The 14,599-nt window shown below is 37.4% G+C and overlaps 1 protein-coding gene across 10 annotated transcripts in view; it reads left to right on the forward strand.

Annotated features, from left to right (window-relative positions):
• The window catches only part of CDH11 (cadherin 11), a 742,884-nt gene that overhangs the window by 709,720 nt on the left and 18,565 nt on the right, over nucleotides 1–14,599 (forward strand). For 9 of the 10 annotated variants that reach the window (XM_090149361.1, XM_090149369.1, XM_090149368.1 and 6 more), the window contains one exon: nucleotides 12,894–13,289. In XM_090149361.1, coding sequence (XP_090005487.1) covers nucleotides 13,062–13,289 — 228 coding nt within the window. In that variant the 5' untranslated portion in view covers nucleotides 12,894–13,061. Of the gene's footprint in view, nucleotides 1–2,941; nucleotides 3,075–12,893; nucleotides 13,290–14,599 lie in introns of all 10 variants that reach the window. The other variant, XM_090149366.1, reaches the window with a different exon arrangement.

A 14,599-nucleotide genomic window follows, 5' to 3' on the forward strand; every position in this document is an offset into this window, starting at 1 on the left:
GCTTGATTTGTCCATCAGTTTATGATGCTGCTGCATGTGCAGCTCATCTAAGCCAGAGGAACAAAACTTACATGCAGAGCTGAGAACATCTCACCTTTCTCTTTCTTCATGGCTCTGTGCTTCCACTATTAAATAGTCATTTAGAAAACATTTATATTACCATTTTTACTTCTACACAGTCGTGCATGTTATGGTTAGATTTAACTGTGCTTACAAATAATGTAGTGTGATACAACAGATATGATCTTCATAATGAGTCCTACCTGCTTCTATATATATATTTATCATTCATTGGGTCTGTATGTGAGCTCACCTACTGAAGCTTAACCTAAAAGGCATCCACAGAAATTGCACAAATAGCTTTAAAAAATCACAGTATGTTTTTTAAGACAGTCTTTACTCTGACAGACACTGCATTTGAACAAGGAATATGACTGTCTGCTCAGAAAGATCCCAGTTCTTGGATGAATCCCCAGATCCTGATTCTCCAGCTGGTGCCTGTCTGGTACTCTGACCACTGGATTTCCAGGAAGCTATTTTTGGTTGTAGGTGAAGGACAAATGGTACCAAATCATTTCTTTTCTGTTTTGCTCTCTCTTGTGAGTCCCTGTGCTCAAAGTATTTTGTTCTTCAAAGTGGCAAGAAAATATAGGGTTAGCATAGTAGAAGATCAGTACATCACTGTCCCTGGATGCGATATTGTAAAATAGAAAAAGAAACCAAAGAAATTCAAATATTGATCCATGTGGGTTAGTTTTATTCAACTTTACATTGTTTACTGTAGAGATCTGACAGAAAAAGACTAGGATGTTCATTGTTATTCACTAAGGAAAACAATACCCCTGTAGTTTTACATATGCTTTTATCGGAAGAACTTCAGATTTTCTGTAATGTCAGCAAAGCCAGCAAGTACTGCATTCATATTCTCTGGAGTCTGAGGTACCAGGCTAGACCAAAGAACAAGGCTGAGGTTCTAGCAGTACGTTTTAATGATTAAATCAATGGATGCAGCATGTTGCTTGGCTGGTGTATGTACAATTTCTACTTTGGAGAATTTTTAGCAAAGTTTAAGAAATCTATTTGAAGAAAAACAGAACCAAAATTCAACTCGTGGTGCACTCAACACTCTGTAGCTAACGATTTTATCTTGACTTGCTAAGCAAGAGGGAGTACATGTGAAATCATTGTTTCATATTTGAAAATTCATTGGAACTGTGAGAGGCCCATTTCTCTTTGTCTAATTGGATACACTGAGGTTAGAGGTATTTAAACTGTTGAGTTACAATGCAGAGAACTTTCTTCTTCATGCTCTAAAAAACATGATGTATTTCTGCCCGCATGGAGAATGCCATTTTATACCATACACTTACGCATTAGTCTTAGGCTTTCAGTCACCTTCATATTGTCCACCACCTGCTTACATCTAAGACAGTAATTTAGTCTTCTAGTTCACACCGTCCCTCTTGGGCTTAACACATATGGTCTCTAAAAGCTTTCTATTGACTCATAACTTCCATTTTCTTTCTCTATACACTCCCAGGACTGTCAGCAGTCATTTTAGTTTTTGTTTCTTACTTCAACTGTCAAGTAGAAATTTCCTTTTAAAAAATGAAAAAGGTCCAGAGTTTGTAAGTATTCCATCATTTTTCCAATAAATGAAGCAAGTACAAATGTATTTAGAAAGATCTGGTGACAGACACTCTCATCTCTCTTTACCCTACCAGTTCCTGTTCCAGAAAAAACATAAGAACTCCAAGAGCAATTTATTTAATTACCACTATAGGAGACTTCAAAGGAAATTGGTTGGACTGAAATAGTGATATCACCCTGACAACTTTTTGAAGATAACATTTCTGTACAAAATCTGCTGAATGTTAGGGTATGTTTAACAGGGAAAAAAAAAAAAAAAAAAAAAAAAACAACAAAAACCATTATTCCACACTTTTGACTCAAGCCTTCAGACTTTTTTTTGTGTATGCATGTATGTCAGTTCTTCTTCTAATTATTATTATTGGCCTCTAGTTTTCTTCTATGAATATAAATTCTTTCTCTTTTATCTGCCTAATGTTCAAGTCATTCCATCCAAAAATTATATTGTTTTAAAGCCAGCAATTCTAGAAAGTGTCAGACTGTTTTTCCCTTTCTTTTTCACTCTCCATTAGAGAGAAAGCTGTGTTATCAATCTAGAATCCAAAGCTTATCTGACTGGCCACACACACAGATGCTTCCCTACTGTCTTATTACTTTATAAGGACACTGGTAGTCTAAGTGGTAATCTAAGATGTAGATACACGCCACAAATCCTGATTATTGCTCTGTTAAAATCAAGATTTACTCTCAATATTGCATTACCAAGGCTTGGAATTCACTTCCAGAATATATCTAATCATAGCTGACTCATTGTCTCAGCTATGAATAACACAAATCTAATGAAAAAAGTGCTCATTTTTGCCAGTTTCCCACAGCCAGCTTTCTGAGGAAAATCAGTTTCTGAAACCAGGCTTTTCACACAAGAACAACAGTAGGTTTGAGGTAGTTGACGTGTGCCTCTTATGCGTTATATCACAGGCCCCAGCTACAGTGAGCTGCTGTTAAACACCTCTTGTTAGTGGTATTTATTCAAAACCATAGAAATGTTTTGTCAGAATCATCTGTAATTATAGGTTACAAATAATTCCATTCCACAATCTCTGGGATGTATTTGTGTTTCATATGATCAGTTAGAAATATACAATTGAACTGCTTTGACATAGAACAAATTATGTTCATGCTGAACGTACTGAATCATTTGCCATTTTTTTGCAAATATATCACCTGCATGAAAAACAAATTTTAATTGCAAGCTAGCAAGCCTGTCTTATTTTGAGTTATTTATATGCTTAGCTTCTAACCTGGTGCACCTTAGCACCTTATTGCCTTTTTTTTTTCTTAATAATACCAGGAATTATGTTTTAGTCCTTACAACACTGGATTGTGTCACTTGGAGCACTGAAAGTACTAATGGTTCCTTTGATTTATGCTGAGAGCCGATTGAGATGCACAGGGAGCCAAAGGGAAAGTTGTACCTAATGCAGGTATTATTTTGCTTCCTTGTGTGTGCTGTTTTAAAATAGAAATATTCTATACTGACTACATACAACAAGACATCTCAGAAAATACTCATGAAAATTTTGTTTGAATTATAATCTTGTGATTTAATGGATTTAAAATAATTGGCTAAATTTGCACTTGGATTCTTTCTGCTTTAGTGTCTCATTTGGTACCTAAACAGTGATGGTCTCTTTTAATAGAGCTACTGACACTGCATTAGGAATGAGTTTGAATATGCCGTTGTTATTGCCCCATGCTCAGAATAGTCTCTTCACAATCCCTGTCTATTAAAAAAAAAAAAAGTATTAATTCAGTTGTTCGTTCAAAATATCTCAAATTGGCTCTTTATGGAAGAAATTTAAACTGGAACAGTTCAGCAGACGATCAGAGAGAACCTTACATGTGTGCCTGGCTAAAGGATGTGAACCCTTCCTTCCAAGAAAGCTAAGAAAGAAAATTTGATTAGAAATTTAGCTCTCACATTTCTTTCTTTATCAAATGTATTTGAAAATGAAAGAGACTCCAGGTAATTCGCTAACTTGTCAAGTTTTATAAAGATAAGAGTTACAGAGAATCTAATTACTTGAGCCTCTCTAAATGAGAGTCACTCTGCTTGCTAGGCATAAGCAAACTACTGTCTTTTCAAGGTGGTTTACATGTGCCTCTGAAGTGGTGATCTTTTCTCTGAAGCTTCCCTACTTGAGGGAGATCACATTGAAGGGGAGCAGGGGGATCAAGTAGTCTAGGAGAATTATATTCAAAGTGGCAAAACATTTTACAAGAAGGAAGCTTTCTTCACTGAACAAACTGATTAAAGATTCAGCAGAATAATGTATTCCCCATTCAAACGTTTTATTTCTAGCACAAGCTATAATACTTTTATTTGAAGGAAAATAATTTTTAAAATATTTTGTTATTCTAGAGAATTAAAATTATACAGGAAACTCAATTCTAAGTTATTTCTATACATAGGTTTATGTACTGCATGTGCTTCCACGTGTGTATGGAGTATGCAAAAACAGTGCAGTACCCACTTTGGGTAGTTGGTTTCACCACTTAACAGGACTTTTAACAGAATAATGAAAATGCTTTGGCACTATGAAATGTAGAGAATGCTGTTCTGCAGCTTTCGTGTTCCTTAGTATTGACTTCTGCTACATAAAGACCAGAGAACATGCTATGATAGTCTGGCATTTCAACAGCACTGCTGAAGCTGCCTCAGAATAAAGCTGTAAGTACAACACTACAGATTCTGTTTAGATTTCTGACTGTGTGGAGATCGTTAGCCATTCTGCAAGAGGTTGTAGAACAGAAGAGAAATTAATCATTTGTTGGGATTCGTGTTGGCTTGGTTTGGTTGCTGGATAGGCCTGCCTGTAGTCATTAGTTTTTGCTAGTTTCTTGGTTATCATTCCTTAGTCTTGAATGTCTGTCCTATTTTTGTTCTGCACCAAAAAGGTGTAGTCACAACACAGGCGTTATTTGCAAGTTCCTAGAGAAATATAAATATTCAGGGTTGGCTTACTGTGTGAGCACAGTATTAATAGTTGGAAGTAAGTTGATGTTAGGTATCATTATTTCTTCCTTGAGGTGTCTTTTATAATCACTTCCATAAATAGGGAACTATACTGAAACTAGCATGGACGTAGACTGCAGCTATAGTGGGTGTTGGGTGTACAGGAAATTAAGAGAATTTTGACTGAGATGCACAAGAATGTAATTACTATTTAAAATAAACTCTACCAAGAGCTCAGTCATTGCTTCAAATGACTCTATCAATCACCACGTTCTTTAATATAACTACCTTTCTTACACTGGTTGTTTTCCTGTAGAGTTTATGCTTAAAAGCAGACAGTCTCTGTCACATTTATCTTAAGTTGATCTCCCCAGGGCAGCAAGTAAATGTAAAACTCTGTTTTCAGCCATTTTTCATTTCCCAAACCTTTTAATATCACTTTCTCAGTCTTATTTCTATGTCATTCGCTTCATAATGTACTAAGTTGTCTTCCTACTTTCTTCTGCTTTGTATGAGGAACACCAAATGGCAATTTCACTGTTCTTGAATGAGTACAAATTAAATCAAGTCTGCCGAAAATACTTTCCTTCCATGATGATTGCAGAGGTAGATACTGAAGGATATATTGCATCATCAAGAAGTTATTTTTCTTCCTCTTTCCTGCAAAATGATTTCTGTTTTCAAAGAACCATCATTTTGTGGTTCTTTGTCTGTGGTTTCCTAATACTGAGTCTCAAAGCTGCTATAGAAAAATATGGCTACATTTCAGAAACTATTCTTTTGGAGCAGCTGGGGATTATTGGCTTTAAATATTTTAGTAATCCAATACAGTGCTATAAAATATAATTTAAAATTGCAAAGGATTAAGATTCCTTTGCATAGAATTCTACAGAACTCAGAATAGGATTCTACAAAGCTTAGTTAGCATTTTTAAGGTACCTTTTATTGCTGAAGATGAAAATCACCAGTTCTGTTAAGATTTTATTAATATATTTAGAACATGCAAATCTTACTATAGAGGAAATGTGGCTGTTTGCAGACCATATAGAAAATTATGTATAAGACTATCTCTGCAAAACTGCAAGCTTGGGTGATAATCCTTTATAACTGCATCATGCTCCTATGCAAGACAGTGGAATATGATCAGGGCAGGTGCGGGGGTTTCCATTTTTCTCCAGAATAACTAGTAGATTTTTTTTTTCCAAAATGCCTTTAAAGATGAAAAATTTCCCTTTCTGGACTGCTTTTGCCTCATAAGACCAGTTGTGTTTCATGAACGACACAAAAGACTTTATATCACTTTGCATTCAGATGAGGGTTATTTGCTGTTTGCTCCAGTGAGACCTGAAATACACTTCAACACAAAGAGAGATTCAGTCCCTCAGCAGGGCTCACAGGGAGTCAGTTGCTGGCGGTCTGCTTTAGAATTACACACTGGGAGAAATGAGATTTACCACTTACATACATAGCATGAAAATCTTTTAGTGTATCAGAGATCAGAGCTTTTGTCTCTTAAACAAAACGTTTTACATTAGACTACTGGATACTGACTTTCAATGCTTGACTCCTAATTGATAATTATATATATGACTAATCTCATGGGATTAGTCATATTCATGAAGTCAGATTGCTGGGTTAGGAGGCCTTTAATTTTTCATTTTCCAATTTTTTATGTGATAAGTAAGGAAAATGATTTCAGTGCTTAGAGGAGGAACTCTTGATATATGAATAGAGCTATATGTCTCATGACTGCCAGGGGAGAAGGGATTCACAAGAGGAAGCAAATATCCATATTCTGATGGGATGATTTCCCAGCTGGAATTATGCACTCAGAGCCATCCTGCTACTGTAGTGCAGCTAAAACTTAAAACCCAGCTAATGTTGTCATATCCTCTGGATCAGCTCATTGCATTTAAAGCAGACCTTGCAAATGTTGATGTGCTTGTGTTGCACTTTTCTGCATATCGTATAGGTAGCTCTGGGGAGGAAAGACCAGGCGTACTCTGGTTCCAGTGGAAAATTGCAATAACCCTGATTCTAATCTTGTCCAGATGCAGGGTATCTAGGATCTCACAGAAAGAGATTGGCATTTTTCAGGACTAAAAGATTTGCTTTCCTAAGTGGCTTTTCCATATGTGTTGTGTGGGCTAGGTGTGCTGTGTAGAGATCTGATACTTTGCGTTATACTGTTTCAAGTAAATAAAATGATGTCTTCTTTCTACCACATTTTTTTACAGTGAGTCTGTCTAAGCTAAAAGAAATATTCAGCAGTTGGTCTGATGATATGTTTCAGCTTAAAATCAAAAAGTAATTGATAGGATTAAGTTAAATGAGGAGGTTATTGATTCTCAGTATTTTATCTTGTTTCATAATCAAAAGAGACTGGACTAATGTTACACCTCTGTGTACCATTTTCTTGAAGGGAGTCAAGGAGAGAAACAAAGTTCTCTTTAGTTGTTAAATGGGGAAAAAAAAAATAAACTGAAACCAAATATTAGGCTGTTAAGATGTATGAGACTCGTGAGATAGCTTTCTCCATCAAGAATTGGCTTCACTCAAAAATATTTTCATATTAATTGTTTGAATTTCTTGAAATTATTTAGATCAGATATTGGAATGCAGCAGTCTACAAGGGTGTGAAAATACATGGCATATTGAAATTCTGTATTTGTGTATTCACTCTGCTACACATACCAGTCAGTGTACATTCAGCAGAGCATGTGAATATGAGACAGATATTTGCTGGCAAACAGAACTAGTTCTTCCCTCGATTCATGTGTTTTATTAAAAACTCCTAAAGTAGTTAAATCATGCTATGCCCTAAAGATTAACCAGTGTGGGCTCAGTGGGACTCGACTGATTATTTGATCTGGAAATCTTCTTCCCACCTTCTTTCCATGGAGCTGCTCATTTTGTAACCCTGAGTTCCACATTTAAGGAAGAAAGAGCTAACCATTTCAGTGAACCCATGGACTGTGAGTCCCAAGCCTGCTCAGAAAGCTCTGTCCCAAACAGAGATAAATGTCCAGGCTCTTGCTGGCTTTGCTACAGCTGGCTACACGGAGGTGTAGCAGGTCCCTCCAGCTCCCTCAGTGCTGTGGGCAGCGGCGGATCAGCCGGCTGTGCTCCATCCTTCTGTCCAGATCTCAGGCATTCTGAGAGCTACAGAACTAAGAGGATCCAATATTTATTCTGTCAATAAAAAACTATTAATTTCTTCATCGGACGATAAAATTATTTTAAAATGAATCGTTCAACTTTTCAGCTAATTCTAATTACAGTTAAAATCTCATTTGGACTGGGAGTTTGCTCTATTTACTTGAAACTCTTGCAAAACATTTCAGAACATAATCATCCATTATTATATTGCTTCACTGCGCTCTTGTCTGCTTTCTGCCAAGTGTAGTCCCAAGAACAATTGATATTTTAATGTATCATCCAGAAGTTACAGCCTAGACAAATCAGAAAAAATTGTTTAGTCTATTATAATTTGGCATATGGTCACTTAATAGCGCACAGGAAGTCAGCATGAATGTTTGGGATTATTTTAGCTATAAATATAAAGAAAAAAAATTAAAATTGGCTAGACTTCACTTCCGCAACTGATCTTGTCATTAAACTACTCATTGCTGGCTCCTTATTTTTGTCTATTAGTCATCTATAAACAGTCATTCAAATTTTTGTGTGTGAAGTTTTGTAGAGCAGACTGACTTTTCAGATTAACCTTAGAGCTACCACCACTTCTCCACGGTGCCGTGCTGCATTTGAGTCCCTGAATTCTGTGGTCACAGTGTGAGGACGAGAAGGATGCTGGAGTTGCTGCCCTGGGGAGCAGACAATGCTCTGGCTCTCCTCTGCGCCATAGTCTGTGTATATTGTTTTATTATTTTTCAGACTTATGATGGATGAATCCTTAATTAGTTGAATAGCTCATTTCCATTCAGAGTAATGATGGATTGTATTTTCTAGTGTCAGAAGAACAGACTTCTCTTGCAGAGAATCACTGAACCAATTGAGTTGGAAGAAGCCTTTAAAAGCCATCTGATTCAGCTCCTCTGCAGTGAACAGGGACACCCACAGCTCCATCAAGTGCTCAGAGCCTGGTTCAGTCTGACCTTGAATGTCCCCAAGGATGAGGCTTCCACCACCTCTCTGGGCAACTTGTGCCTGTGCCTCACCACCCTTATAGTAAAAACCTTCTTCCTTATACGAAATCTGAATCTCCCTCCTTACGATAAAATTGAAACTTGTTAACTTTACATTTCCAAAATTAATGAACAACTATAAATAAAAAACAGACATATTATCCTCATAGCTAAAAGTGCTTCTTCTACCAACTTTTTAGGGAGAATTATTGTATTTCCATGCAAACACTATGCATGAGGTTCTTCAGGGTGTGGACTAGATACTGTTTTAACGTTTCTCATTCCTGCATACCTTGACTCATCAAGCTACACGGGTAGCATTTTGGGATCCCATTGTGTTCACACGTGCTTCTGATGTGATTTGATCTTGTGTGCTGGCTAGTGTTCCCTTTATCCCTCATAATATTCAGTACCAAAATTGCAAACACTAATCTGTATGTAAGTAAAATCTGTTAAAGAAATTCTGCCTGCTGTGAAAAACTGCATCTTAGTTCACATATGGTATCCATTGTTTCTTTTAAGGAAGTAGGAAGCAGGGTTGGATTTTTACAGATTTCTATGGAAAATGTAGGATTTCAAAACTACATGTTGTGCAATTCTGAACAACAATGACAGAAAATCTGGTTGTTGCAATTTGGTCAAATACCTACTGAGATTCAGCTTGCTAGCTCTGAGGAATATAATCTGTATGCAGAAATAGCAGAAATACTGAGGATCTCTCTCAGATCATAACTTCAAAAAAGACAAGAGACATTCACAGTAAATTGTTCTGACAGGTCACTCTATGTGTAAGGTTGTGCAGTGTCTGAATAGAAGCGCTGCCTAGAGAGAATGTGTGGACACTGAGCAGAGCAGCACTGCAGCCTCAGGTCTGTGTTCCATGCTTAACTGGTGATGAGGTATTTGTCCCTCAGTGGAGTCAACGGGAGAAAAGGAAATGCTTTGTAAATTGTTTAGCTGATTTTCTTTATTTTCTGCTTGAAGAAATTGGAGACTATTAGTGCTCAGCAGCTGAGTTACATTAAAATATTTGAAAGGCCTTGAGTTGTTTTGGTGAAGAAAAAAAAAAAAAAAAGAGAGAGAAAGAAAAAATACTTCTTTCTTGTCTTCACTTTTAATGCAGTTTAGTTTATTTAAACTATAGTTTAAGAGCATCTTGTGTTCCTTACCTTTTAGGAAGAAAGCACTCTGCAGAAAGCCAGGCTGAGGCTGTTTGGAATTAAATAGTTCTACAGGCTGCAGTGGAGCTCTGCAGTTTTATTTTCTTAACTTCTCTGATGATGATAGGAGACATGGGCCTTACTGCAGTGACGACCTCTGTGTAAGTGAACAGACAGACTACCTTCAGGCAGGGAGAAGGAGAGCAGCCAGAAGGCCGTCCAGCCTGCAGCTCGTGCTGTCATTGCAGCCTCTCTGCAGCAGAGCACTTCCCCTGGAGCTCAGCTGGTATTTCTAGCATGGAACACTTTCCCAGTGTAACTCAAAACAGAAGCAATTGCCATAAACAAACATAGTGATTTTTATTTTTTTTGCCCAGATACTGTTCAGATAGAATCTGAAGACACAAAACCTTATTGTGCCCTTTCTGTATATATAAGCAGAGGATAAAAACAAAAGGTAGCAAGCAATCTTTGTTTTAAATCCGCATTAGTAAATTAAGCATGGATGTGTGATTAATGTTTTGTTTCCAATACTTCATATTTGAACAGCTGATAATAAGCAGGATATGTGTCAGCTTGACTCTTCCATTATTGTTAAGCATCTTTATAAAGTGCTTACTGATTTACATAACGGTACTGAGAAGTTTGGGAATAATGGCCACATACGTTTACTTATTTTCATTGTTGAGATCATGATGAAATGTTAATGAAGAATAATTATGAGAGTGTTTAATTTTCAAACGCTTCCAAAGTCTATTAATGTGAGGAGTTTACTTAGCATTTCATAGCAGCGGGTTATGGAATGCACAGCTGTCTAGGCGTGCCTTCCTACCTCACTTCTGTTTGGAGCATCTAGGCCCTGTTTAACAGCCCAGGAGCACAAGCACTCATAGCTGCTGCATTACAAGTACCATGCTAGCTCCCTGCAGTAAGCATACTTGTCCACTACAGGTAGGTGTGCTGGGCATGGCATTGATGGCTGCTTGGCTGAAAGGATACTCCATAGCAAATTCCTTTTGAAACAACATAATAGGAGATTCAGTTTGTTTTTTGCTTTTTTCTTTGCAAAACTGGGAAGAAAGAAAAGTTCTTTCCTTTTAGAATTGACTACGATAAAAAGCTACTATAATAATTAGTATTGAAAGGCTTCTCATACTCAAGCCACTTCTAAAACAGGTTAGTTTTCAAGTACTTTACGTCCTATTTTATTTTTATCTCTTAACAAAGTAGAGATACAAAATAAACTCTAAAAGTACAGGCCTGCCTAATGTTCTACAGTTTGCAGACACATGCTGTATCACAGTAACTGAATTTTAAAATCATGTTTCTGACCAAAATAATAGAGATTGTTTTCTTTCTCCTTTCTTTCTCCTCTCTCTCATGCTGCTATGAGTCATCTATAATGTGGTGTCATGAAGCAATAGTGACAAATGAAATGCATACACCAAATGCTGTCCTTAATAAATATGCTTAAGAAAGAAAATTGGAGAAACTCCTCCCTTAGTGCCAGATTATATTCACATTGAAATTTGTGACTTCCATTTAATTCACCATGCTGGTGTCATTACGGCGTTGTAATTGAGATTATATCAATTTCTGATAAAGTAAAAACAAAAAGCAACTTTTTTTGAGGACATAAAAAACAACTATTTAATTCCTTACTTATGAATTCCTTATTTATAAAACTATTTCCCAGCGCTGGGTGTTTGCCAAGGGATGTGTATGGGAGGACATGACTGCTCAGAATTTGAAATGTTTCCCAAGATGAGTGGGTTGATTACTAGAGAGATGTTTATTTGTTGCTGGAGTTATAAGTTGTGATACAGGTTGAAGCTTTTCCCTATATTCACATTTCCTTTGCTGCAAATACCATCTCTTTTTATTTCTCATGAAAAATGATTCTGTTTTGAAGAAGATGGTAGCATATATTTATACATATGCCTGTATGAATATAATATTCAGTGTTTTACAGTATCTTGCAGCAGAATAAAGTGACTTACACTGAAAGCTGAAACAAAACATTATAGTGACCTAGTAAAAATTGGCTGCTTTGTAAGGATTGAAAGAAAATATGTTGGAAAACCCACTGGTAAGTCAAAGCAGCCTTTAAGATGGATTGTTTGCTGATGGAGGTGTAGACCTTAGACGAGGTTTCTCTATATTATTATGCAATTTCTGCTTAAAATATTCATTCTGACCTTGTGCTTTAAAAATTATTAGAAAGTAAAAAATCAAAGTAATTCTGGTAATTAAAATCACAGGGAAAGCAGAAGTAAATAACCACATCAGTCGCTATATTATGAAAGGCATTTATCATTACCAGAACAAAGAACAAAGACAGAAGAATTGACAGTTAATGCTGTTCTCAGCTTTGGTGACTCGATCTTCAGATGTGGCTCCAGGGACCCACATCCAAAACATAGGTGCTCCTAGTTCTGTCTTGAAACACATAGGTAGTTATTTTTGGCATGAGAATTTGCTGGTCATCACAAGGTCTTTTTCTAGGCACATGCAGAAATATTCCGTTCTTGATAAGCAAGTATCTTGGTATCTGTCTTATATCTAAATCTACAGCTTAACGGCTTATATCTGAAGCTTATATCTAAGCTCCTAAGAAGGCTTAGATATAAATTAGGTATTTCTACAGTCTTCTTGCATCTTAGGCTAAGCCTTTTTGGAAGGATCATGAAAGAATATGATTCTCTGTCTTTCAGATTCCAAATGAGTGCCATAACCAGCAACTCAGGACGTTTTATAAGGTTGCAGTTACCAACTACGCACGTTACTTAATATTTCATTAATATTAATAATTCAATAAATATTAATATAAGTCATTATTTCAATATAATTATTATTATATTTTATTCTAATTACATTGAGATCTTCCAAGTTATCCCTAAATCTGTTTTGCTTAGTAAAGAAGTTGTTACACCTCAAAGACATAAAAGAACTGACGTTTTTCTTCATTTTGCTTTCTTTCAGGAATTAAGCTGGGAAGCTGCAGCGCATTAAAGTGATGCATTCCAGGTGTGGTGGCAACGTGTGTGCAGAACATTTTATCTGAACCTTTTCAGTGGCCCGAAACTTGTTAACTTCCAAGGTGGAAGGGGTATATTCTTGGATACTCCTGTGCCTACAAAATAACCAAAAATGAAGGAGGACAATTGTTTACATGCCGCTCTTATCTGCCTGGGCATGCTCTATTACAGCCATGCCGTAACTACAGAAAAACTAAACCACGTACGGCCGTCGCTTCATGGTCACCATGAAAAAGGAAAAGAAGGACAAGTTCTGCATCGTTCAAAAAGAGGCTGGGTGTGGAACCAGTTCTTTGTTATAGAAGAGTACACAGGACCAGATCCTGTACTAGTGGGAAGGGTAAGTTGTTTTTCATTCATCAATTATTAGTTACTACTAATACCTTTGTGAGTTGCTTTTCTTTCTTGCCATTGGCTGTTCTGTTGTATTAGCTCCTTCTTCAGCAACTACTTCTTTACCCAAAATTAATCACATTATTGTAACTCAATTAAGGAGCTAATCAAAAGCTACCTAATTTAAGACAAGTTTTTCCATTGAGCTCAGCAATCTCTGAATGAAGGCATATAGCTGTCATTTAAGACCATAGCAATCACTTGAACAACGGTATGTGCTAAGAATATCTGGTATCATTCTCAAATCTTTAAAAATAATGATTAAAACCATAATGTCTATCCCAGCAGCTCAGAAGAATATACTCTGCTCTCCTTTCATCCTTTCGTATTCAAGTGATCAGTAAAATTAAATATGTGAGGGGTATGTTTAAAGGGAGATATATAAATCTCTGTGTACCTGTGTATTTAAACACACCCTGGACAGATCTTCTATTCTGTTACCATCTAACAGTAGCTGACCATGTGTATCACAGAATCACAGAATCACAGAATCACTAAGGTTGGAAAAGACCTATAAGATCATCCAGTCCAACCATCCACCTGTCACCAATGGTTCTCATTAAACCATATCCCTCAACACAACATCCAAACGTTCTTTGAACACCTCCAGGGTCGGTGACTCCACCACCTCCCTGGGCAGCCCATTCCAGTGCCTGACCACCCTTTCAGAGAAGTAGTATTTCCTAATATCCAGCCTGAATCTTCCCTGGCGAAGCTTGAAACCATTCCCTCTAGTCCTATCACCAGTTACACGAGAGAAGAGGCCGACCCCCAGCTCGTTACAACCTCCCTTCAGGTAGTTATAGAGAGCAATAAGGTCTCCCCTGAGCCTCCTCTTCTCCAGACTGAACAATCCCAGCTCCCTCAGCCGCTCCTCATAAGGCCTGTGCTCCAGACCCCTCACCAGCTTTGTTGCCCTTCTTTGAACACGCTCCAGGGCCTCAATGTCTTTCTTGCAGTGAGGGGCCCAGAACTGGACACAATACTCAAGGTGCGGCCTCACCAGAGCTGAGTACAGGGGAACAATTACTTCCCTACTCCTGCTGGTCACACTGCTTCTGATACAAGCCAGAATGCCATTGGCCTTCTTGGCCACCCGGGCACACTGCTGGCTCATGTTTAGCCGAGCGTCAACCAACACCCCCAGGTCCATTTCCTCTACACAGTCTTCAAGCCATTCCACCCCAAGCCTGTAGCGTTGCTTGGGGTTGCTGTGGCCAAAGTGTAGAACCCGGCATTTGGTCTTATTAAACCTCA

The sequence above is a fragment of the Phasianus colchicus genome, chromosome 13 (genome assembly GCF_987193195.1).
Source record: "Phasianus colchicus chromosome 13, bPhaCol1.hap1.1, whole genome shotgun sequence".
Taxonomy (NCBI): Eukaryota; Metazoa; Chordata; class Aves; order Galliformes; family Phasianidae; genus Phasianus; species Phasianus colchicus.